This window comes from Uranotaenia lowii, chromosome 2 (genome assembly GCF_029784155.1).
Source record: "Uranotaenia lowii strain MFRU-FL chromosome 2, ASM2978415v1, whole genome shotgun sequence".
In the NCBI taxonomy this organism is placed as follows: domain Eukaryota; kingdom Metazoa; phylum Arthropoda; class Insecta; order Diptera; family Culicidae; genus Uranotaenia; species Uranotaenia lowii.
The window spans coordinates 70,906,005-70,930,635 of NC_073692.1; the positions used below are offsets into that span (position 1 = coordinate 70,906,005).

A 24,631-nucleotide genomic window follows, 5' to 3' on the forward strand; every position below is an offset into this window, starting at 1 on the left:
AATGGAACTGCCACGAGCTTGGCGAAGAAAGGACTTGCCTGAACAGTATTTTATTTTAAACACGGTGATACATTCCAATCATAAATATAAGAAGAAGTCCCTATGTATCTAAAATTAAAATTTTTTTTTAATGAATTTTGTTTTTGTTTTATTTTTATTGAAGAAACAAATCAAACCAACTAGCATTTATCTTTTAAATCCGCGAATGGAAAAACGGTATTATTTACTATTTTGCTAGGTGAATGCGAAAAAGGTAAAATTTACCTCGAAAGAGGGTTTAAAAAAATCATCTCACTCCTCGGTAAATTTTACCTTTTTCTTATTTTCTGTGTAATGAAATCATAAAGTTTACAATGATGCACGATGTACTGTTGTGCAAAGCATGAAAGTAATATGTTAGAAATTTAGATATCCTGTTTTTAAATTACAGATTACCTTAATGATTCAAAATAAATAAAAAATGGAATAAACAATCCCAGGTCATCCCTATATTGATTCTTTTACTAAATTTTGATTTTAACTTACGATCTTGTTCCCGAATTCCGAATGATATGACGTTTTGAGTGATAAATCATTACAGAACCCTTATTTTAATTCAAACTATAAATGCTTAATGTTGAATCAGCTTTGAACTGTTTTTTATTGTGTGTATTTTTATTTTGAGCTTTAATTCAATATTCTTCGGCTCATCCATAACTGCAAGCATTTTTTAAAAAGATTTTTGAATTTTCATTTCCCATACTTATTATGTAGTTGGTTTATTCAACTCAGTATTTGTCATATGCCAGTCATGTCACAGACCTGAAGCCGGGAAAACCACTTCATCCGGAAAAGTTGTTGTTTCTTACTGAGGAGAGTAAATTCATGTAAACGACCTTTCACCTCGGTTCCGTCCGCAGAACAGAGAGTATCATTTCATTGATCCCGAGCGACCGGAACACAGGCCATTCACCAAAGATTTCTTTCATTCGGGCAAAACTTACCACATTGTGCACCATTGAGTGGAAAACCCGATCAGCTGTAGGGATGCAGAGATCATCGTCAAGGAAGAAAGAAAATGCTCATGACGACGATGACGATCATCATCATCACCATTCACTGCACTGGTAGCGAAACGGAAAACAATCATATTAGTGTGGGGGTGGGGAGGGTGCCGGTTTGGAAATAAATGAAAATGCATTCGGCTAAGAATCAGCAAAACCGCGTCTCAAAGAGCCCAAGATAGTACTTGTAACAGACAATCAGCGATTGCGCCATTTAGATCCGAGATCTGAAGACTGGCGGTTAGAACAAGTGATAGTGAAAGTGTAGTTCCTATTCTAGAACGAGAGCTGATTAGTTCACATTTTTTTCGCTAAGTCGTAGCAACAGTCTTGTCAAGTTTAATTTTGCGAGAAAAAATGGCACCATTACGTTGGGGAATCGCTGGCGCGGGAACAATTTCGCACGATTTTGCGTGTGCCGTTTCGACGTTGCCAAAAGCCGATCATCACGTGGTAGCCGTTGCTGCTCGAGGATTGGAAAATGCACAGAAATTTGCCGAACTTCATGGAATCAGAAATTTTCACGTCGGTTTCGAGGCACTGGCCCGGGATCCCAATGTCGGTGAGTTACTCTTACGATCACCATCTAGTGAATTAGGCTATTTCGAATGAATGTCGATTTGAGCCTGCAAGCTATTTGAAGGTTGATTGGAACTAATTCCAAAAGTGAAAAAATTATTGTTCGTTGTGATTTCTTTTCGATAGATATCGTCTACGTGGGTACGATGAACAGTCTGCGCTACGAAATCGCGCTTCAGATGCTAGACGGTGGAAAGCACGTGCTTTGCGAACGTCCTCTTTGCGTTAACGAGGGTCAATCGAAGGCTTTGCTGGAGTATGCCAGGGAACGTAAATTGTTCTGCATGGAAGGTATTTCGTCAAGATTCTTCCCAGCTTATGGTTACATACGGAATCGCATCCGCAACGGCGATCTTGGTGATATTCGGGAGGTTAAAGTCGAACTGGGATTCCCCATCAGTAAGGTCCAACGTATCCGGATGCAGCACTTGGGCGGAGGAAGTGTGCTAGATTTGGGTCTCTACAGCAGCCAACTGGCGCTTTGGATTCTGGAACAAAGTCCAGCGGAGATTAAGACCGAAGGAGAAATGAACGAAGAAAACGTGGATGTTCAGACAAATGTTGAGCTCAAATTTCCCAGTGGTGCAACAGTCAAAATTCGAACCAGTGGGGTCGAAACACTTTCAAATACTGCCACGATTAGCGGAACAGAGGGGACTATCACGGTAAATTTAGTAAAAAAAATGCTTTTTTTAAATCAACTTAACTAAAACACTTTTCTGCTACAGCTTCCTGATTTCTGGTGTCCGACCGAACTGACAGATTTGGATGGGACGATTAAATTTTACCCATTGCCTATGTCCAAGGTGGAGTGTATTCAGAAGAACAGCGTTGGCCTTCGGTATGAGGCTGAGGAATGCCGGCTAAGGATAGAGGCCGGTGATTTGGAATCGTCGATTGTGAGCCATTCCGATAGTTTGGCTGTGGCGAGGGTCCAGGATACCATTCGGAAGCAGATGGGTGTTGAAATGGCTGAGGATTACATTTTTAAGCCTTGAAGAAGTTCCGTTTTATGAAATGATTTGTAAATAGATGTCGACATTAGAAGTATTATTGACAAATTAAAAAAAAAATACATAAGTTTGTAATGTAAATACAACATAGACTTGCAATATACTTATGCTTTCGGAATCGGTAATTTTTCTTATTTGCTAAAAGTCCTGTTGTTGGAAGAGATTTCTTCCAGGTGGTAGAGAGAACGCTAACATTATAAGGGATGTGATATTTTTCATCGAACAATGAGCAGCTAGCATCGTTATGCGACTAATTGTATTTTTGTCAATTACTGATGTTTTCATAATTGATATAATAGTTAATTTTAGTTTTTCTCCAGATTGAGTTATTTTACAAATTTCGGTTTCTTCAACAATTTTGTTTTTGAATGAAGATTTTTTACTTATCTTCTGTAAGAATTCTTTATTACATATTTTGTTATTTTCAATGAAACTTATGTACATGTTTGTATGTTTGTTTGTTTGTTTTTGCTAGGAAGTTTACTCTCGGCTACGAAATTCTGTTTTTGCTCTGTGTTTATGTGTGGTTTTTTTTTCTTGTCTCGTGACAGCTTACGATATCCTAATTTGGGGATACACTATTTTTTCCATGTTTGGGGTTCTTACTTCAAAAGGTTCTCGTAGTTGTGTCATTTGAGGAAACTAGCTCAGACACCAATTTTCGAAAGTGACAGCTTTACACTTCCTCCTACGGAGCTCACATGACATAGTAAGTGTATTTTTTAAAATTTATTCTTCTACAACTGTTAGTTGTTGCTTACCATGAAACGTTGTGATTAAGAAAAAGTTCTACCCTAACTGGTTTCTTGTTCGCTTTTTCACAATTTAGACCAACTTACATTGTATTCCTCTATGATAAACGGCATAAATTCAACTATGAGTCAAGTTTTTCTTTTTCTACCGCCTCACTCCTGATTCCGGATGTCAGTAGTGTTAGTTGAAAAGTGGATTAAAGCTGATGTGAGTCAATTTGTAAAGGTGCAATTAAAGCCAGGAAACAAAATACAGATAGATAACAAGATATAGTTTAAACAAAATTAGGAAAAAAGTAGAATTTTTAAACAATTTCATCAATTGCTAGATAGGGGAATGATATAGAAGGGATCGGAAACATAAAGATTTAAATTTACGCTTTCTGATAGCTACCATTAGCTACGTCTAATTGGAGACAGTTTCAACAATACTATTTTTGATAATTTCACTTAAGTGTTCGGTCGTTTCGATTACGGCACTAGGGGCGACTTGTTCAGGGACTTCGGCGACTTTGGTAGGGTCCGAATGGGTATCTTGCAGGATGGGCGTACCGAGTGTAGTTGCAGTACTCTTCGGAACATCCAGTGGTTGAGTATCGTTGGTTTCGGTGAGTGTGTTGTTGGATTCTGCAGCATGGGTGATGGGAATCTGTGGTGGATCCCGGAAGTCGCTTAGTTCGTCGTCTTCTTCGGCAATAATGGATTGCTTGACGATGCCAATCGAATGTCTACTGCTGGCGAGGAGATCATTAATGGCTTCCAAACGTTCGCTACTTGGTGCTAAAGGGGTGTTAAGGTCAATGAAATCTCCGCCAGTATCCAGAGGGCTGGTTTCAGGTAGGGGCTCCGATGTTTCGGGGATAATTACTTTTTCTGGACAGGAGGAACTAGTATTAAGAGGATCTGTTTGCGATAGACCATGGTCTACCAAATTGGAGGTGCTGCTGCAGAGTAGAGTTTCGTCACAGACGAAATTTGGGTTGATAGGAGTGTTTAGGGTTGTGTCTTCATCCATTATTACCGTGGTATTGGTATTCGAGGTCGAAGTTCCCGGGAGGCATTCTACCATCTGTCCGTGGTAGATTGTGGAATGTGGATCTTGTTGCCGTTGCTGGTGGTGGTCCAAAATAAGACTGCTGTGGTGAGGTTGATGGTATTGTTCTAGACTGGTTGGATAATTTCCGTAGTAAGGTGCCATTAGTGCATTATTCATCGGCAATTGATCAGTAGGTTGATTGGAAGAATAGTAATCCCTAAAAGCGTAATGGAGATCTAGAGAATCTGTTCCTTGTGGAACCGAATGATTGCCTAGATAGTTATGCCCCGCTAATGCGTATTGATGCTGCATCTGATGGTGAGCCTGATGATGCTGGTGATGGTGATATCCATCCACAGTATCAGCTCCTCCATTGACTGCCAGCCTTCCGTACAGTCCTGGTAACCGTACAGGACCACTAGACCAGTCTTTCAAGCTACCATAACCACCATTAGCTCCCATTGCCATCCCACCGTCCGTGTCCCCATTTGTCTTGTTATCCAAATTTAACCTCATGATAGTGTGTATGAAATGTGTTCGCACCCTAGCTGGATTAAACTCAACCCGACCCATGACGTTGGCACAACCATCCTGTGTACATCCACAAGGAAAATTTGGCCTATCCACCTGACATTTGATGCCAGCCTGACTGCAGGCACACGTATCCGGATCACAGTATCCTCGGCAGGTACAACCGCATACTTCCCGAGAAGTTCGAATCAATCGGCACTCGTCCTTTTCGGAAGAATCGATTTGTCGCACACCGGCTGCTTTGAGGAGTGCCCGTCGCTGTCGAGCCGTCACCGGCTGTAGGAAACCATAGGATTCGCATTCACCCTCGGAACCGCTGTCACAGCTTGGTTCCTCGTCGCTGTCCGTTTCTTCGCTAGAGCTGCTGCGAGGATTAAGCTCCTGCAGCTGTGCTCGATGCATTTTCCTCTGTTCGGCGGCATGTTCGGCCAAGGTAAACCTCCTGCAAAGTTTGAACCATGTTAAAAATTGTAATAATGATCAATAATAATTAGCGATTGAACTCACCTTGAATGCATGTGCTGAATTTCCATACCGAGAGTGCATCCACCCTGTGATGGTACACATCCAAAACCTTGCATCCGACTGAAATAGTAGACCGTCACCCCGTCAAATGTAATGCCCTTCTTTGGTCGCTTTTCGTTACTCGCACCGGTCGTTTCCTCCGCCGAGCGCCGCTTGAGATTGCTTTTCACCGGAGGCAGCTCTGTGATTTCTTTCTCCAATGTCGAAAGATTCCTGGACGGTTCGGATCCTAATCCTGAATCTGATCCATCGCTTGCTTCTTCCTCTTCAGGTTCCTGAGTATTAGTCGAGCTCGTTGCGATCGGATCAGTTTCTTCAGCGTTGGAACGATCGGCAACATCTGGACATTCCTCCGGTACCACCAAATCCGTCACCGTCACGATTGGGGTATCCCCACAGGAGGCCGTCGTAAAGCTATCATCTTCCAGGTTGGTAGACTTGGTCTCATCACTATTGTGCCCATTCTCCAGGGACATGCCACTGTCATCAAGGCCGTTTACACTAATAGTCACAGCAGGTTCTCCCGTTACCCTCGCTAGCTCACTTCCCTGTTTCAGGCTGGTCACATCGACCAGTATAATCTGACCGGCAGAACTGTCCAAATCACTACAACTCGTGTTCGCAGTTTCAGCGGTCACACTGCTCACAGTGCTGCAGATACTGCTGTTCAAATCGATTCTTTCCACATTCCCTGCACCGTCACATGCCCCCAGTACGTCCTCTTCCCCATCGAGGGCTAGCGGGTCGTACAGGGGATCCTCGCACGGCGTTTCTTCGGCGCCGTCCATAGCACTGTTAGTATCCAGGCTTGTTTCCTCCATGGTACCAATTCCGTTGGTTACTCTGAAAAGAGGTTTAATTATCTGATTAGTACACGATTTCAATAAGCTTAAACTAATATTAAAGTAAAGACGGAATCTTTTCTCGATACCTGGTCAACAGAACTTGATCTATACCACAGAAATGTTTTTAACCTTTTGAAATGTTCAAGATTATCGGGTTCTTTGGTCACTAATCGATAACTCGCTGCAGCTCAACAAAATCAACAGTAAGATCTTGGGAAAACTGGCTTACAGTCATATCTCTAACAAGAATAGCATGAAAACACTCGGTTTCAGGAGACTTCCTCGGAGAACATCTCCAGAGGACTGACCTTGTTTGTCTGCTTCATAGGGATCTAGTGTGTTTACCGAAACATGAATAAAGGAAATCATTCCAAATAACCGGATACTTTAACGCTGTTTTTTAAAACACTTATCACCAGGCTTTCAAGGATCTTCCAAAGACATGTAAAGAAGAGTCCTCTACCTCATCATAGAAAGTATACTATTACCTAGTTAAATTTCACTTTAAACAAAAAGATCAACGTCCAGTGTCACCCAACTCAAAAACGAAATGACATAAACACTCGCTATATATATTTCGCCATGTTAAAGGGTCTCGTGGTACAACTTTTGGTAGCTATGTGACCTCACGCATTTATGGAATATTCTCAGATTTTTTTTAACTTCGTCAAAAAAACGTGTTTTGGAAATGCTGGAAAAATGTTTTTACAGGATATCACCACGAGTCTGACTCGTGGTAAGGGCTCTGTGCCATTATCATAACCCACAAAGATTTTCTTGTTGCCAGTAATATATATCCACATTATATTGTTAGTATGCTCGATTTGTGAAAGCATTGATCCCGGTGTTTAAAATATTTTGATTGGATTGGAATGGGATTTATGATCGCTGTTGAAAACAAAGGTTTAAACGGTTTGACACCCGTTGAATGTGAAACGACTAAGCGATATTTACATTCGATTGCAGAAAATCTCTTGGGCAAACTTGAAAGTTGAAGCTATGTAAAAGTTTTAAAACGGAAAAGAGGTAAATTGAAGAAAGTTAGTTGAAGAAAGAATTTCATTACATCTGAGGCGCTTAGAACCAGAGGAATGTAAGTGCCTACATATCTAATAGTTTCGAGAAGAGGCACTTCAAAATTAGGAAGGTACTTGATTTTTCTTGTTATTTTTGGATTCGAGCAGCTATTTTATCGAATGTATTGAAAAATCTGAATTTGCACGAGATGAGGATTAAATTACGAAGGATCCATCGGTATTAACTCAAAATCGATTTCTAGCATTTACATCCCTCTGGTTATGAGAGCGCTGAAAGCGCTCAAAACAGTCGAAAATTTTAAAGTTTTTAAAAAACTGCAACTTTTGAACTATTCGTTGAAATGTCGATATTTTTTAAAGTGAAGACATTATTTCTTGGCAAATGACTAGAACATTGTCTAACAGCGAGAATGATCAAAATCAGTACACAAAATTTATGTTATATAAAAATTTAAACAAGAAATACGCTCTGCAATTCTTTTTCCTTTCCAAATTAGACTGAAACAAATATCAATTTCTTCTTTTGTTACCCCCTTTCTAAAAAAAATTGAAGGGGGGAATAAATAAAGTTTTAAATATTTGATGTAAACTTCCAAAAACAATTTAAATATCCGAAAGATTCCAAGAACGAAAAACAAATATTGGAAGATGGGATTTATTTCACTTTTTATATTCTTGTTTATAATGATTTTTTAAATAAAATACTTGATTTTTAGGTTTTGTGCAATGATATAGTATAAAATTTTGTGCATTCAAACTTTCGTACAATTTATCCCAATTTATTGGTTTTTCGCATTATAATTTACCCCCCCCCCCCCCCTCCCCCCTCTCGCGATGTTCCAACTCCAAGTGACAAAAGAAGGATTTGAAATTTGTTCCGGGCTTATGGGAATTTTTTTCAACCACGCGTATTAAGGTTTTGTTCCTTTTAAAACTAAATTCATGAATGGTAAATTTTTGGAATGTGGAGCACGATAAACGGTAATAATTTTAACGATAAATCTACAATATAAAGTTTTGTTAAAGAAGGAGCCAAAATACTGGGATGCTTGTGATTATCCGTTATGAAATTCAGAAGTTTTTCCAGTTAAAAACTGTGATTTTTACAGGAAGCACAATCACATTCCAAAGTTTCTCCCTGAAAATATTCAAAAGTAATGTTGGAAAAACTTAAGGTTTTAGTAAAAGATCTCCGGTGTACTCGTGTATCTTTCACTGTAGAATGCTGATAAGTATCGCTTGATATTTTCAATACAGTAGAGCAGAGAGACGGCCCTAGCAGGCGGAAAAATTGCTTTTTGTGAGTGTTTCCCAATTTGTGATTTAAAATTATTTTAATTAGACTTTTAAAATTGTAATTTAAAATTTTTTTTCTCTTTCAACCTTTATTTGTAATAAATATAGTTTCTGAAGATGGTCGAATAAAGTAGACCGAAACTGACTCTTATTCATAAAAATATGAAAACAAGGTGATGTAAATTGATTTCTTTTCTATTAGAACTGTAAGAAGTTCCCATTTTTCAAGATTTCCAATGAACTTTATAGAAATAGCGTCATAGAAAACCGTCACAGAATTTAAGGTTTAAATCACAGAATTCGAGAATTTTTTTGTCAAAAACACAGATATTTTTTTCGGCAACCTTGGCCACCACCTACCAAGTTACACGTAAATCGGTTCATTAGTTTTCGACGTGAAAATCGGCGTGGAGAATCCGGGAGTGGTTTCTACGAAATTTGAAGCCCATCCCCCTCCTAGAAAGGGGGGCCACGATACAAGTTTTGGGAAGAATACGCACCCTGTCCATTTTCGAAGACAAATTTGTGATTTAGATTTTTTCCTAAAAAGAGGAGGGATTACTTTGAATAATTAGTATTATATTGGAGATCGAGTTTAGAACTAGGCATAAAAGTTGATAGAGTTTTTCTTTTTTGAAGACATGGTCTTAAATAAAAGAAAAATTAAAAAAGCAATTGCTTTCGTTTTGCCACCATTCTAAATTATGATAAAATCAAAGTTTTTATAATTTCAGGAAAGAAGACGTGGAATTTATATAATTTATTTAACACTTTCTATGAGCCATTAGTTCAACGTTTGCCAAATGGATTTGTTGCAACGCACACAGGGGTTAAGCTAGTTTGATATTAAACTTTCTTTCAAACAAGAATAAAAGTTTTGGTTTTTTTTTTGTAAACTTTCCAGATTTTGCCCGCGTTTGTTCACATTATTTGCTAAATCGAATAAAACCTCAAATTCGATTTTTCAGAGATCATTCGAAAATGAACAGAATTCAAATTACGTGTTATTCTCTTTCACTTTTTTCTTGTATATTTTGAAATAAACCTAGATTTTTTTTTTCCAATTTACCCTGTTTTTCCCATTTTTTCAAAAAATCGTACAAAATTCCCCGGCTGTGCAGATAATTATGGTAAAAAGTGTGGTATACTTAAGGTTAAGGATCATGGTCCTTTTCAACAACTTTTTTGGTGGCCAAATTGATTGCAGGATGGCCAGCAAGTTACCCTTTTTTTCAAATTTCCGTTTTTGCGTAAAATATTTTTTGATTTCCCCAGATTTAAATAACATGAAGAAATACGTACATCGTTTATTAGGCATTTATGTGTATGAATGTTTGGATATTTTACAGAAATTAAAATATTAACACATTGAAATGCAAAGCTTCAAGAAAATAATATTAGTAGAAAATAATTTTAGTATCTTGCGAAATTTCGTCGAATATTGCCACCTTCATCCCAGTCTTTGACAACAACTTCGCTTCTTACTAAATTTATTTTCATGATTTGGGTTTGATAAAATATTCCTATGATATAACGCCATGTGATCAGAAAATTTCAAGTTGAAGTTCCAATGAAAAGTTTGTTTTTTTTCTACTCTTTAACAGAGATGAGTTCTGGTTTCTGGTATTTAAAATATGATCATAAACAATTTATTTCGGATTGAATTACAGATCCATGAATCAAATCATGAGTTTATATTGGGATTCACATTTCGAATTCAAAATTAAATTTTAACTTTTGATGTTAGTTCAAAATTCATATTAGGTGGAATTCAGTTTTGTGTTAACTTTAAACTTTAAAATTATTTTTTTTTAATAATGTGTATCTAGAGGCTGAGCTCTGGGTGCTGGATTCTAGATTTGCAATATTTTTTTTTTAAATCTAGGAATTTTCAGTACAGCCCCGAAAATGCATTAACATATTAATAAAAACTTTCAAAACCGTGCTTAGGATAAAATTTGTAAGTTCTGGATTTATTGTAATGAATTTCTAATAAATATGATTTCGAAACTCATACACATATGATAAGTATTTTTTCACATTTCTTTCCGAATAAAGAATACGGTTATCAGTAAAAGCGCAAAATATGTCGTTCGATTTTTTTGTCGGACTCTTCAAAATTGTTTCCTGTACATTTGAAACATTTTCTTTACATTTCTGCTTATTTATGTTTTAATTCATCATAACGTGTCTCTGATGAAGTTCTGAACATAATAAAATCTAGGCCAATAGTAAGAAAGGTGTTAAGCATCAATCTCAAGTTTCGAAATAAGAATTCAGGAAAAAATACTATCAACATATGAATGCAATGTTGTCAAAATTTTTGATTTCTTCAACTAATTCCTTCATCCAGTCTTTCAGGTTTTTTTTTCTAAAGATTCATACAGAAAGTGCACTAAGTTATGAAATATATAATTCTCACATTATTTTACGCTAATACAGCTTATTTGAAAAAAAAAAAATCTAAGCTCTAAGCTGGCTATGCAAAGCATTTTTTTGAGATTTTTTATTCTCATCCTAAGGCTATGATCATTTAGTATCCGGGCAGTTACAAGCGTGTGCATTTTAAAAACTATTCATTTGATCGAAAAACTTTCTATGGAGGAAATGAAGGTGTTAATATGACATTTAATGTAAAGATATAAAAAAAATATTTATCAATGATTTCAATAAATACTCTAACTTTTTCATAAAATCTCTTTTTTATCTTTGCACACTTTTTTCAGTCATGTATTGATCAAATATTTTTACCACAGAGGCAAAACCTTTGCAAAATCATGATATTTCACACAAACTCACCTGGAAAGAGCAATTGGAATCTAGTTGGAACCTTTTCATGAGTAGGCATCTTGAAGAATTTGATTTCTTAAATCTGGTTTTAACACTAGAAGGACCGGCAAATTGAATATACCTATTCGGACCGTGACCAGTCAAAATGACTGGTAAAGGGGAAATTTTTTCTATCAAAATATTTTTAAATTTTTTCTTCTGAAATTATTTTGTTATTAATTCGATAACATTTTTGTTATAAAATCGAAATATTTTTTCACCATGGGTGCCCGGAATCACCTCAGTTTGGCATAGTTGACGAATGCGTGTATGTCATAAAATGAATATGTCAAATAATTATCAAAAAATTGAAACACATTATCAATCTAATAATAAAAACATGTTAGATGGCTATGGGTATTGACCATGGGTGCACGGTTTCACTTCAGTTTTGTTTTATTAGATGTTTTCTAGCATCCATCGCTCTGAAGTTTTTCAACCCGATGCCTATAAATTATACCTGATAATGTAGGTTTTGAAGCATATTTTTCATATAAGTAGAGCAATTCACCATGGGTGCACGGATTCACCGCCATTAATCCAAAATCAATTTTTTTGCATGTTAAAGGTAAAGAATAAAGACTTTTAAAGATTCAAATGAAAATTTGTGTTATATACATGGTTTTTCACTATGGGTGCACGGATTCACAGCGTTTTAATCATATATTGGACTTTTTGCAATTTTTTTAAAAGCATTATTACAAATCTTAACTAAACCAAAGTCGAAATCATGTCTTTCATGTTGAGTCATAATTATTTAAATAACGATTTTTATTTTAAGCTCCGTTTTTTCATTCCTGGAAAAGAAATATTTCAATTATATCTTGAAATAATAAATTTATTTATTTATTATTAAAAAACAGGTTTTTGCCATCGTATATTTATCTGATAAGATCTGATCAACATCCAAGAAATTGGAAAACGGTTATCATGGATCGAGTGAATTTTAGGAATTATATGCATCAAGTTATGTCGTGCGACGGAAAACAGTGGAAATAAAAATAATGAATCAACATGGTCAAATGTACACATTGATTTGTTTTTCCTTAAAAGTTTTTCGATTGACTAATGTTGCATTTCAAATGCCTATCATATCTAATTAAAAAAAAATTGGTGTTCTGAAGCAAGTTAAAAACTATTTATTTCTATATAATTAACAACGGCGAATTTACAGCCATTCCGTGCACCCATGTTGAAAAATCTTAGCGCCAATGTGGTCTATCAGATAGACTGGCGTGAGTCTAGTCTAGGTATGCCAGGTGTACTGGGTTCGATTCCCGGTATCGGCAAGAAAACTCTAGGGTTCAAACCCCGTAAGTTGCCGACAGGTAAGATGTGTTTCCTCTTATAAAAATAATGTTCAATCAGTTGCCAGCTTTATACACGGGTGCCGGAATACCTGTAAGGGAACTTGAATTGGAAATTTGTCGAACCTAATAATCTAAGAATGCAAGTGAATACATACTTGGGCAGAAACTGCGGTGAATCCGTGCACCCATGGTGGATAACCAACGTATGAAGAATAATCAAATAAAAAAAAATCATTTAAATTGTTAAGTTTCATAGACATAAGGTCTTCAAATTTGAATAAATAAGTACACAATTCATAATTATTTTACTCATACTAGTTCAGTATAAAACATATTTATCACCTAAAATTACTCGATTACTCGAATGGACATGTATTAAAACTAACATAACTTTTACAAATCTTGATGAAATTTCGCCAAATTTTGACAGAAAGTTCGATTATAGTTGAGCAACAAAACAGACCAAAAAAATTGGGAGTCAAGTGCTTGAAGCGCCACACAGCGGTCGATCCGAGAACTTTTTCTACAAATTTCCATGACTTCGCATCGAAAATCAATTATTTCATAGCTAATGACACACTCCTGCCCACCATAAATCAACTAAGGCTCTTTGTCTTGAATGTAGATTGCAAATAAAACCAAAAGCAAGCGAAAAAAATTTATCTTGTTTGAGTTATAGGTTTGTGAATTTTACCAGTCATTTTGACTGGTCACGGTCCGAGTGTCCATGGCGAAATTTTTCTCGCTTATTAAAAGAGCTAGAAAAATGAAAAATACACAGTTTTGTAGAGATTCAAAATTCATGAAAAGTCGTATTTTTTGCGAATTTTTAGAGCGTAGTGTTTTAAAGATATTCAACAAACAAAGTGTCCCACCAGTCATTTTGACTGGTGCGGTCTTTCTAGAGTTAACATAAATTTTGTTGTCCATCAGAACACATCTGTCATATTGCGTAAAAACTGGATGCACAGATTTCGATCTTTGGAACTGATCATTATTAGTTATTTACTTGGTGTTTACTAGTCAGGCAACACTTTTTTCCTGCCGGAAATGAATTTTTTGCATTATTTAAGAAGTCTGCATTCAGTTATCCCCAATAACCATAGACTTTTTACCATTTTCAAGATCAAGGGTTGCACTCCGATGGTTGGTTTGAACTTCGTGTGGCTCCTAAAGTGGCTCCTTATACTTCTCAACCATTTGGTTTAAAAAAAAAATCATAAAAAACCAACAGTTTATGAGCTTTTAAGTCAACAATGGAGAATTTTCGAGGCGTAAAATGCGAAAAAGGAGCAAATTTGTGCAAAATTATTTTTACCATGTCTTTTTGCATCGTAAATATCTCAAACACACATTAACTTAAAAATCTATCAAAAATAGGCAAGATAGTCCTTTTCATAACCAATACAACGCTACTAAAGTTTTGCATATCCGAGCTCTATTATCGTAGCTATCAACGAAATAAAGTGCCCGGATACTAAATGATCATAGCCTTACACAGCTTTCAAATAAGCAGTGAAAACGCAAACGCAAAAATTAAAAAAAATAATTTTGAAAACAAAATTGTATAATATAAAATATCTTTTCTGGGGTACAATTTAGGTTTGTGGTTTGTTCACATGAATTATACTGTAAGAATCAAGGAATATTTTTCATCCAAAGTTATATTTTTTGGAACTTTCAGCACATCTCTGACGATTTTTAATGATAATTTTTGTTGTCCCATACAAATTTCCATACAAAATTAAAACTCGTTCTGCTTATTCAGGACTGAATGGATCGCTTCCAAAATTTTTATAGCTATTTCTGGCCGCAAAAACAACAAAAAAAAAGTTATGGGAGGTGTAAAAATTTAAGAATTTGAAATGTCCATACAAAGCTTGCAGCGGTCTACTGGTCACCCTGTGATTGGCACCTGTAGCGACATATTTTGCGGGCTTCTTCTTCTTCAGAAAAAAATGGGAAATTCCATAAGTCTGAACGAGCAATACTAAAAAGCGAATCATGACACGCTAAAGGTGTTCGTTGCATGTTTAATCAATCAAATGTCATATTATTAAAGGTAACAATCCTGGGCTCAATATATAAAATTTAAAACACTTAATTTCCTTAAAGTTAGTGGGAAAAATTTAAACATCAAGGAGTCATCAAGCCTGCATAAAAAAGGTCCCTGATAAACAAAAAAAATCTTGTGTAGTTGTTAATACATGTTTCATTGAAAAGAGACTTACCCAACACCGTTGGATCCATTGGAATTTTTGTGCAAATAGGTTAGCAACGATTTGATCGGTTTCAGCATGCTTCCAGATTTCCCTTCGGCGAAAACAGGAGAAACAGCTCGAGCCACCAACAACTTTATAGTCTTGAATATTCACCACTTGTTACGGTTATTTCTTAAGCACTATCAGTACGGTATTCAAAGGTTTCGTTTTTCATCGATGCAGTTCGTTTGGTACACTTGAAACAACACTAGCACGACAAATTTCTGGTAACATGATCCTGGTTGGCATTTCTAGCTGGCTGGCTCATGGCCGGCTCTCCTTCATTCAACTGTTCCGGAAGAATCCTTTGGGCTTTCTGTGAATGCTGAGAGCTCGGAGAATTTACGATAGCAAACTTTTCATTCCATCCAACAGGTTCAGCACTGCAAAAAGATAGAGAAACAAAAAGTTTGAGAACATTAATCACCGATTTTCTTCGATCAAGGATTGGGAAGAATGAAATTCGGTACCAGGCTAATCGATCTCTTAACACAACTTATGTTTGTTCCCGGTTCTGTGCCCGAACTCTTTACCTTCAGGCGGGCCTACCGGATCTCTTATCATTTCGATTTGGGAACTGCGAGTAAACATTTTTCAGGAATAAACGAGACTCTCACATTGCGCGCTCTCACATTAACATGCATTTTAAAGCTTGACCCACACTAGCTCAATGTGTTCGAATTCAATCGGCAGAATTACCGGAGATTAACAAACGGTCAACTTTATCAGGCTTACTTGTGACCACAGGGTGTTGTCGAACAACGACGAGATTCAAAAATTTATCAACTCAAGTGCCACATGCTGGTGAAAGTTGGGAAAAAAGCTCCAGAAAACACCGACTTTCCACGGACCCAGAATGATCTTTTCTAGATTATTGACAGAAAGTCTCCTTGGCACTGGCACTGTGGCATAACCATAGGAGCTCCACAGAGCATTTTCCAATATCGCAGTAGTAGGACTGTACGGTGCCACAGAGAAAAGACATCCAACGACTGTTTCGGGGGGAAAGAAAAATCGCTATTTGCTTTGGCTCTGCTCAGTATTGTGCTCTCGTGGAAAATGTGAATCTCCCGAAGCATGGAATATAAACTATACCGATATATGGTAGGTTCCTACTGAGACGAGGCACGGCAAAAGCACACGAACGAAGGTTTTCACCAGTGGCCACATCAACGAGCCGAGAGTGACGAAGAGTGAAAAAGGTTCTCCTATTTGCTCCGCGGAGGGGGGGAAGGGGCTCTCTTTTTGTTCCACCAGATGCCGTCCTCCTTTTTCCGTCAAATGCCTTCCTTAGCCCACCGCCTCTTGTTCGCACTTGGGCCACATATTTTTACTGAAACGGGTGCGAGCTCGCTCTTGTCTATTTCGTTTGGATTTACAGTGCTCGTCGGAGAAGTGGGATGTTTATTCTATTTGGCGTTAATTTTATAATAGAAAAAAATTGATATAGTTGAAAACACCAATTGATACTTGTTCTAAACAAATATCACGTGAGCTTTCATTAAGAATCCACAGAAAACTGCTGCAAAAGTTATCAAAACAACTTTAAAACTTGTATTTCACATATACATAGAATATGTTGTCCAGGTTTCAAATATTCTATATGGAAAGAAATTACGACTAGCTTATGTCAGAGTTTGTGTATTTTTTTCGAAATAAAACTGTTTGTATACATTTTGTTTCATACGACGTAATGAAAGCCAACGCGAGGAAAGTTTTTGTTAGCATCAATATCAGGGATAAGTCAGCTTTCCCATCAACTTCATCAATCCCATCGTCCCATTTTGATTCAACAAAACAGGAATACTAAACTCTATATAGCTAATATTTAACCCGGTCAATGGTTGGCAACCTTTCGAGTCCAAAAAGAGTTCTTCACCTAACTTTTGGATTTTTTTTAAATATGTTTACTTTTTCGCATTAAGCAGATGGATACATTTCTGGACCATCAACTTTTCTTATTTTGTTCGATTTTACATCAATTTAGCATGCGTGTAGCAAAACATCGGGCCATACAAATTTTATATATGTAAATCTAAAATTCATACTGATGCCTTCATAATGTTAAAGTGCAAGAAATTTCTATAAACATAAGGTCACCGACCGTTGCCTAGAGAACAGCTTTCAAATCTCATTCTCATTTTCTCTCGGTCATGGCATACATAGTACTCTTTCTTTCTGAGGGCTGGTGGTTTTGGCGTTTGTAAGATGCTAGCTGTAGGGAATTGATGAAATAAAGGAATGTATAGAAATAAAACAAAATTGTTGATACAAATATCACGGATGAAACCGGTCACAAAAAACGTATAATTGAGTTTTGAATTAAATCGTGCAATGAGAATGAGCAAGAATATTTCGGAGAGCACGAACAAGAGCACTGAGTGCGTCAGTTGATTCGCGACTATTGTAAAGAAGGATGCTTGATTCTAAGCAGTTTCACCGGCGGATTCGACACTAGCCATCATATAATTAAAAGATGTATGCCTAAGGGTCCCAAGTAACATTCAAAGTTTTATAACAGGCTACAAAATATAAAGTTTTGGTTTTATAAGGGGCTTGAGGAGTCTAATAAAACTATCGATGTTACTTTTGGTTGGACACAGTAAGCGCGAAGCGAAATGTTCATTACCGGATGTTTTGCAAAAATTTATCAAAAATCCAAAATGGCGGCTTCCGCCTTACTTCCAAATGCTTTTAATGTCTGAAAATCGTATGAAACACCCACAATATTGGTATAGGGTAGGGTTGCCATCCGTCGCGAAAGGATATTTCCCGCTTTTTTGTTGAATGTTCCGCTGTCCCATTTTCTCCTCAAAATGTCCCACTTTTTTTTTTTCTTGAGAACTTTTACAAAGTTATCTCACTGACACCGGAAAAAATCAAACTTTAGTCTCAATTTGAATTCTATGATGAACAGAAAATCTTTCAAATCAACTTTTTCTCAAAATAAGTAGCATTTTTCGACAATACAGAATAAATCTAAACCGCTTAGCATTACAGTAAGATTCTAATTCAGTTAAGTGTTCTCGCAGCACGTGAGTCAATGTATGAAAAAAAAATATTGTTAAAGCTGCCTCTAGATAATTATAAATAATAGAATTATAGAGATAAACTTTTTCGCCGGAATCTTAGTTAAATTTCCAAACATAATGCACCACCTTTTTCGATTCGATTGTTCAAAGTATATAAAGATGGATGTTTTCAAACTTTTGAACTAATTACCAAACAAACTAATTTTTATAAAAATTACACAATGGTTTTTAACGCGCTATCAAATCCGCCGTTGACATGTACGACTTGAAATGTTTTCTCTCAAATAACGTGTTAATTTGCAAGAACCGTGGAAAAAAACGGTGCATATGGCAAAAATCACTGTAAATAGAAGTCATTTAAGAAAAACTGAGCAAAATCAATCTGTGTTAAAAAAAACCTTACTATACTTTTTATGAACAACTTTGGCTGATGGTAAACGTATAAGTTTGGCTACACAATAAGGCTTTTTTAAAATTTTCTTTAATGTCCTGCTTTTTTCCGCTGTGTCCCGCTTTTTTTCGTGAAATGTCCCGCTTTTTTTCTGAAAGTATCTGGCAAGCCTAGTATAGGGTGATGGAGGGCGAATCTGTTGAATTTAATGAGGATTTGGTTTGGAAATGAGATATTCTTTATTCATTCCAGTATGTCAAGACCTTATTAGCTAACTTAGAGCTATAGCGATTATTACCTTGTAGCTTATTCTAAGTGATTCTCAATTCTGCATCATTCCTTAAATACTATCATATTCTGGGCTAACCACCCAAAATAAAATGCCAACACTGCAGGGAAACTTATAACCACAAGCTGTGTTGGCTGAGTTCAGGATGTATGATGACAACATTTGTATTGTAGTTATCATCGCTATAATTGTTCACAATGGGTCGATTCACGATGACGTATGTTCTCTTTTGTGGTGACAGTTCGCAAGTCCTGTTTACGAAATTTTACGAACGAGAAATGGGATGCGGCGAAATTTTACGTATAGCTGCACGGTCAAGAAATTTCACTCAAAACTCAGTTTCAGAACAGCAAAAAACCAAGTCCCATTTTGTGGTCTTAATGTAGCACATTTTTTAATTTCTTAAAACAATTATCTCTCCGGGAATGAACAGAAAGTTGAAAATTCTTTGAAATTTCGAAAAGGAGGTTTACTGTTTAGTAAAATATTTCAACATGTTTTGAAAACCCTTTTTTCAACTAATTCCTTCTCCACTTTGCATTGAATATTCTGGGGCAGCGATTCTACTTGAAACAAAAAATCCAATCCAATGTCCAAATGTGGAAGCTTCTAAAAAATTGGAATGTGCCAAATCGATTGTCCGGAAATTTCTTGTATTATTTTGAACGGAACGGAACAAATGCAAATACTTGTACGACAACACTATTCAGGGACAGAAGAATCCAAAATAGTAGAATTCTCCGATAAACATACTGAAAGAAAAGGCTAAACTGTTCTAAATTGTCACGATATGATGGTTTGGAGGAATAAAAATAACGTCGGATAGCTTAACATTTAAGTTTAAATCCATTTATTCAAACATTTTTCATTATTTTATACTAAAACCAAGTAATTTCTTAACAACTAATTTCCTTTTTAAACTTCTTTTTTCCCAAAACTGAGCTGAGAACTATTGCTAAAAACGTGTGAATGAAAATAAAATGAGGACAAAAACAGTGGAGCCAGGCAGTGCGTGAATCGACCTACACATATGCGAATTGAGGAAAGAGAACGAAACCAAAACAATCTGTTTTGGTTTTCAAACGTGACGCTATGGTACGCCATCTAGAAATCCGACGATATGGCGGCTCAACCTAGAGATATTGTAAATGATTGAAAATCGCACGAAAAAAAAATTAACAAAACTATGACAAGTAAATCAAAATTATGGAAAAAAAAACATTGAAAAATATGACAATATCATGACAAAAAATTAAGAAACTCTGACAAAACAATGAAAGAAAAAAGACAAATGTGATAATAATATAACAAAAATATGAGAAAAATATAGCAAAAATTTGATAAATTTGACAATAAAATGATGAAATCATGACCAATATATAGAAAAATTAAACAAAAATATGACAGATGGTAGTAATTTGACAATAAAATGAAAAAAAAACAAACAGAAAAAAACTATTTTAAAAAATGACAAAATAATGACAAAAAAATAACAATAATGGCAAAATTCGAGAAAAAAATTTTGACAACATTATGGAAAATATGACAACTACTATAATAACTAATGAAAAAATAACAAATATTACAAAATTTTGCAATAAAATGACAGAAATTTGACAAAACTATAAAAAAAATTACAAATGTGATAAAATATGACAAAGCTATGACAGAAATATGATGAAAATGTGAAGAAAAAACTATGACAAGAGAACAAAACAAAATAAGTTCTGTCTGATTTTTTTTTTCATTTGATTGTCAAAATTTTTTTCATAATTTTATCTTTATTTTTGTCTTTTTTCCCTTTATATAGTGGGGGTTTCATGTACTTCGCAGTCCCTTCCAGCATTTTAAAGTTGAGCGGAAGCCGCCATATTGGATTTCAAGATGGCGTCGAGCAACGTATTTAAACTTTTATCCGTTCAGCCTTTTCACCCTATACACAATTCGTGGGGGTTTCATGCCACCCGGTCGTCAGTACCAATTTGTTACCGTTTAAAAAGACTGATACCGCGTTAAAAACAATCGCACATACTTCATAACCATTAGAGAAATGGCGATGATAATTAAATAAACAAACTTCTGAAAAACGATTTTTTGCTAAATTATTATTTGTGTTCACTAGTGTTAATATGACACTATTGAAAGTTTGGTGGCATGGAAATATCTTCTGGGACCCTTAAAAAGGTCTTGAAATCTTTCATTTTGAATCTTTATTTTTTTCATAGACTCCCCTTGAAAGCTCAGACAAAAAAGGTAGTCAGACTTTCCGTGTGAATTTGACACTTCTCTCCTCAAATCGCTATATGTATGTCTCTTGTTTCTCAATCGATTTAAAATAAAATCGTTAAGGAACCTCATGGCGTAACTCAAAAATGTTTATCAAATCATTTTCAGCTACAACACTTCATTTTTCCGTTGTTCAGAATGACAGCTACAGAATTCTCAGACAAACTTTCACTCAGTGTCCAAAAAACTGAAGTTTGAAACTATACATTGCGTCATGACCACAAAAAAATGTAAAAAACTTAATGAAACGGCTATATTTAGCATTCCAGATTGTCTGGATTTATCCGGGCTTCTCAATAATTCAATGAAATTTTCGAGACAAGTCTGGTACGGCCCGGATGCCCGGATATTTTAGAAAACGGCCCGGATTTTGCTCTTTTTTATTCACATTTTTTAATTTTCCAAAAATTAAATTCTTTCAATCAACAAAAATATCAAATCCAATATCTTAAACAAGAATTGAACACTGCTGATGTGCTTTGACGAAATTTTTGAATTTTAATAATTTTTCTTTACTTCCACTTCTCTATTTCACTTAAATTTTCTAGAATTTGCTTAGATTTTACAGGATATTTCCCGGTTTTACTATGGAAATTTTAAGATCAGTTGCCAGGATTTTGCCAGATTTTCAAAAAGATTTGCCCGGAATTGCCCGGCCCTGACACGTGCGAAATAATTCTAATACTGCTAGTCGTCTGGTCCATCAAGCTCCATCGGAAAGTACAAAATTATTTTGATTATCGGTCCAAGAAAATTACTTTAAGTGACCTTGATGAAATTCTATTTTTTTTTTTTTTTTTGATTTTGTGACCTTAGAATTTCCAAGGCACTCACACGGTACCAAGTACTTATTTCTTGACCAAAATCATTCAGTACACCTGAATTAATCTCAGATATTCGAAAATGCGCATCAATTCAGTTTAATGGTAAGATAGTGCTGCCATCTATGATTTGAAACTAGAGAAATAATGTTTGAATATTAAAAAACATTAAGTATGTTTGAAATTGAAGCCTGTTTCTTTGATTCAAATTCAGTCTCAAATCTATGTTTCATCGTTTTGCATCATACTAATGAATGTTTATGAAGAAATCAAGTATTATAGCTTCGCAAATTCAGCTTACAGACAATGGTGAACTTATAACTGACAAAAAACATGTTTCTGATAAATTTAACAGTTATTTTTCTTCAATTGGATCAGATCTTGCCAAGGAAATTCCCACTGAATCGGAATTTGATGTTTTATCTAATATAAATGGGGTGCGAAACTCTTTGTTCCTACAACCAACCGATGAAAATGAAGTTAATCTAATCATACTGTCTCTAAAAAACAAAAAAAGTTGCGGACCAGACTGTTTCCCTACAAGCGTGTTAAAAAATAATAACGTTCCATTTTCTTATATTTTAACGAATTATTTCAACTTAATCATTGAAACAGGCAGCTTTCCAGAGTGCCTTAAAATAGCTAAAGTTACTCCTATTTTTAAGTCAGGTGATTCGGATGATGCTAATAACTACCGGCCAATTTCAACTCTTAGTGTTTTCAGTAAGGTGTTTGAGAAATTAATGGTAAAAAGAATTATAAATTTTCTTGATCAAAACAATATCCTTTATAAACTACAATACGGTTTTAGACCTGGATCTGGCACACTCGTTGCAATCTCTGAGTTAGTTGACTCTATAATTAAGGAAATCGATTCGAAAAATATAGTTGGTGCATTATTTCTCGATTTAAAGAAAGCATTCGATACGCTAAATCACGAAATTTTGTTGGCTAAAATGCACAAATATGGAATAAGGGGATTAGCTAATGATTTAATTCGTAGCTATCTTAATAACCGAAAACAATTTGTCGTTATTGATGGAACAGAAAGTGAATCTAAAAACATCTGCGTTGGTGTGCCTCAAGGCAGCAATATAGGGCCGATTCTTTTTCTTCTATACATCAATGATATATGTAATCTTCCACTAATAGGGACAGCTAGGTTATTCGCTGATGATACAGCTCTTTTCTATACAGGGAAATCCCCAATCACAATCATAGACAATTTAGAACATGATCTTAAATTGTTATCCATGTATTTTAACAGTAATCTTCTTTCATTAAACTACAAAAAAACAAAGTACATGTTATTTCATTCTATTAGAAAAATTTTACCTCCTCACCGGGACCCACACCTTAACGAGTTTGTGATACTCAAGGTCAAGAACTTTAAATATCTCGGGTTACACTTAGATGAAACTCTTTCTTGGAATTGCCACATACAAAATTTAGAGAAAAAAATTTCCCCCCTCTGTGGTGTACTTTGGAGATTAAGAAACTTCATACCTCAACATGTTCTGCTCAAATTTTACTATGCACACATTCACTCTTTGTTAAATTATCTTGTACTAGTTTGGGGACGCGCATCACAATCAAATCTCCAAAAACTTCAAACGTTACAAAATCGGTGTTTAAAAAATATCTACAAGCTTCCTTTGCTTTATCCAACTAGACTCATTTACTCAACCACATCCCATAATATTTTACCTCTAGTAGACATTTGTGACTTTCAAACTATAATGTACGTCTTTGATAGTTTACACTCAACAACGATCATCCGAAATATTCATTTCTCGACTGCAATAAGAACACATAATACTCGCCATTTAAATCAATTACAACGATGTCGATCATCTACTAGTTTAGGTCAGAAAAGGATTTCTTTCATTGGTCCTACAAAATATAACTCCTTACCTAACGAATTAAAAGAAACCAATTCTCGTTCCATGTTCAAAAACAAGTTACTCCAAATATTCAAAACTAAATTAAGTCGTTAAAAAAAGTCGAACAAAGTTAGTCTTAAGTACCTATTTTTAAATTTTTTGTAGCAATAATTAATGTAAAATTTAGTATAACATTTAAAATCTTATTAATTTTATTTTTTTTTGTAAATTTGTTTTATTGTTGTTGTAAAGAATAGTAAAATTTAATTCTAACATGAATCTCTTAAAAGGAAATCTCTTTCCATTGAGATTCATGGTGTCAGTTAGTTTAATTAGTATCGTCACATTTTCCCGCATTAAATAACCTATTATTGCGTTCTCAGCATGAATTAAATTTTGCTCGCGTATAACTTTTTAATGCCTTTTGCTGCCAGACATGCTGAGAACAGTAGCGTCCATTACCAGGAGGCTCAATTGAGCCTTTTGGTGTGGGGGAGTGTGGTGGGCCGCTACATAAAAAAAAAAATAAAAAAAAAAAAAAAAAATATCAAATTCCTTAACACTGGAGGAGCATCTCTTTAAACCCCATTTAAAAAACCTTTGAATTTCTAGAAAACTTCTTCAAATGCAGTTATCCATTCAAATAATTTGTAGAAGCATTATTATTCACTTTTACACAGTAAATTTCAAGCTATAATCTTGTTTTTGTTGAAAAACACAAGTGGTCATATTCTTATTTCGCACCCTTTTTTCCCTATTTTTGATCCTCAGCGCCAATTGCTTCGCCCAAAAAAAGTAAACTTATGCTTGATTTATCCGTTAAACAATTCAAAACAAATTGTAGAAGAAAATTTTGGTGATTTTCAAAAATT

General features: G+C 35.4%; 2 protein-coding genes across 5 annotated transcripts in view; one reads left to right on the plus strand and one right to left on the minus strand.

The window, feature by feature from the left end:
* Positions 1–1,179: 1,179 nt before the first annotated feature.
* On the plus strand, positions 1,180–2,728 carry LOC129748811 (trans-1,2-dihydrobenzene-1,2-diol dehydrogenase-like). The gene is made up of 3 exons (XM_055743567.1): positions 1,180–1,605; positions 1,749–2,287; positions 2,351–2,728. The coding sequence occupies exons 1-3, from the start codon at positions 1,401–1,403 to the stop codon at positions 2,618–2,620; spliced, it is 1,014 nt and encodes a 337-aa protein (XP_055599542.1). The 5' UTR covers positions 1,180–1,400; the 3' UTR covers positions 2,621–2,728.
* A 148-nt stretch (positions 2,729–2,876) lies between these two features.
* Positions 2,877–24,631, minus strand: part of LOC129746945 (uncharacterized) — a 39,405-nt gene continuing 17,650 nt past the window's right edge. For 2 of the 4 annotated variants that reach the window (XM_055740902.1, XM_055740903.1), the window contains 3 exons: positions 15,028–15,440; positions 5,462–6,322; positions 2,877–5,396 (listed from right to left, as the gene is read on the minus strand). In XM_055740902.1, coding sequence (XP_055596877.1) covers positions 3,794–5,396; positions 5,462–6,322; positions 15,028–15,095 — 2,532 coding nt within the window. In that variant the 5' untranslated portion in view covers positions 15,096–15,440 and the 3' untranslated portion in view covers positions 2,877–3,793. Of the gene's footprint in view, positions 5,397–5,461; positions 6,323–15,027; positions 15,441–15,527; positions 15,732–24,631 lie in introns of those variants that run through there. The other 2 variants (XM_055740905.1, XM_055740904.1) reach the window with 2 other exon arrangements.

Bases quoted from the DNA above. Each gene is read 5' to 3' on its own strand.
- LOC129748811 (XM_055743567.1), top strand. From the start codon at position 1,401: ATGGCACCATTACGTTGGGGAATCGCTGGCGCGGGAACAATTTCGCAC. The intron at 1,606-1,748 runs GTGAGTTACTCT...TCTTTTCGATAG, and splicing joins GGCCCGGGATCCCAATGTCG to ATATCGTCTACGTGGGTACG. The intron at 2,288-2,350 runs GTAAATTTAGTA...TTTCTGCTACAG, and splicing joins GAACAGAGGGGACTATCACG to CTTCCTGATTTCTGGTGTCC.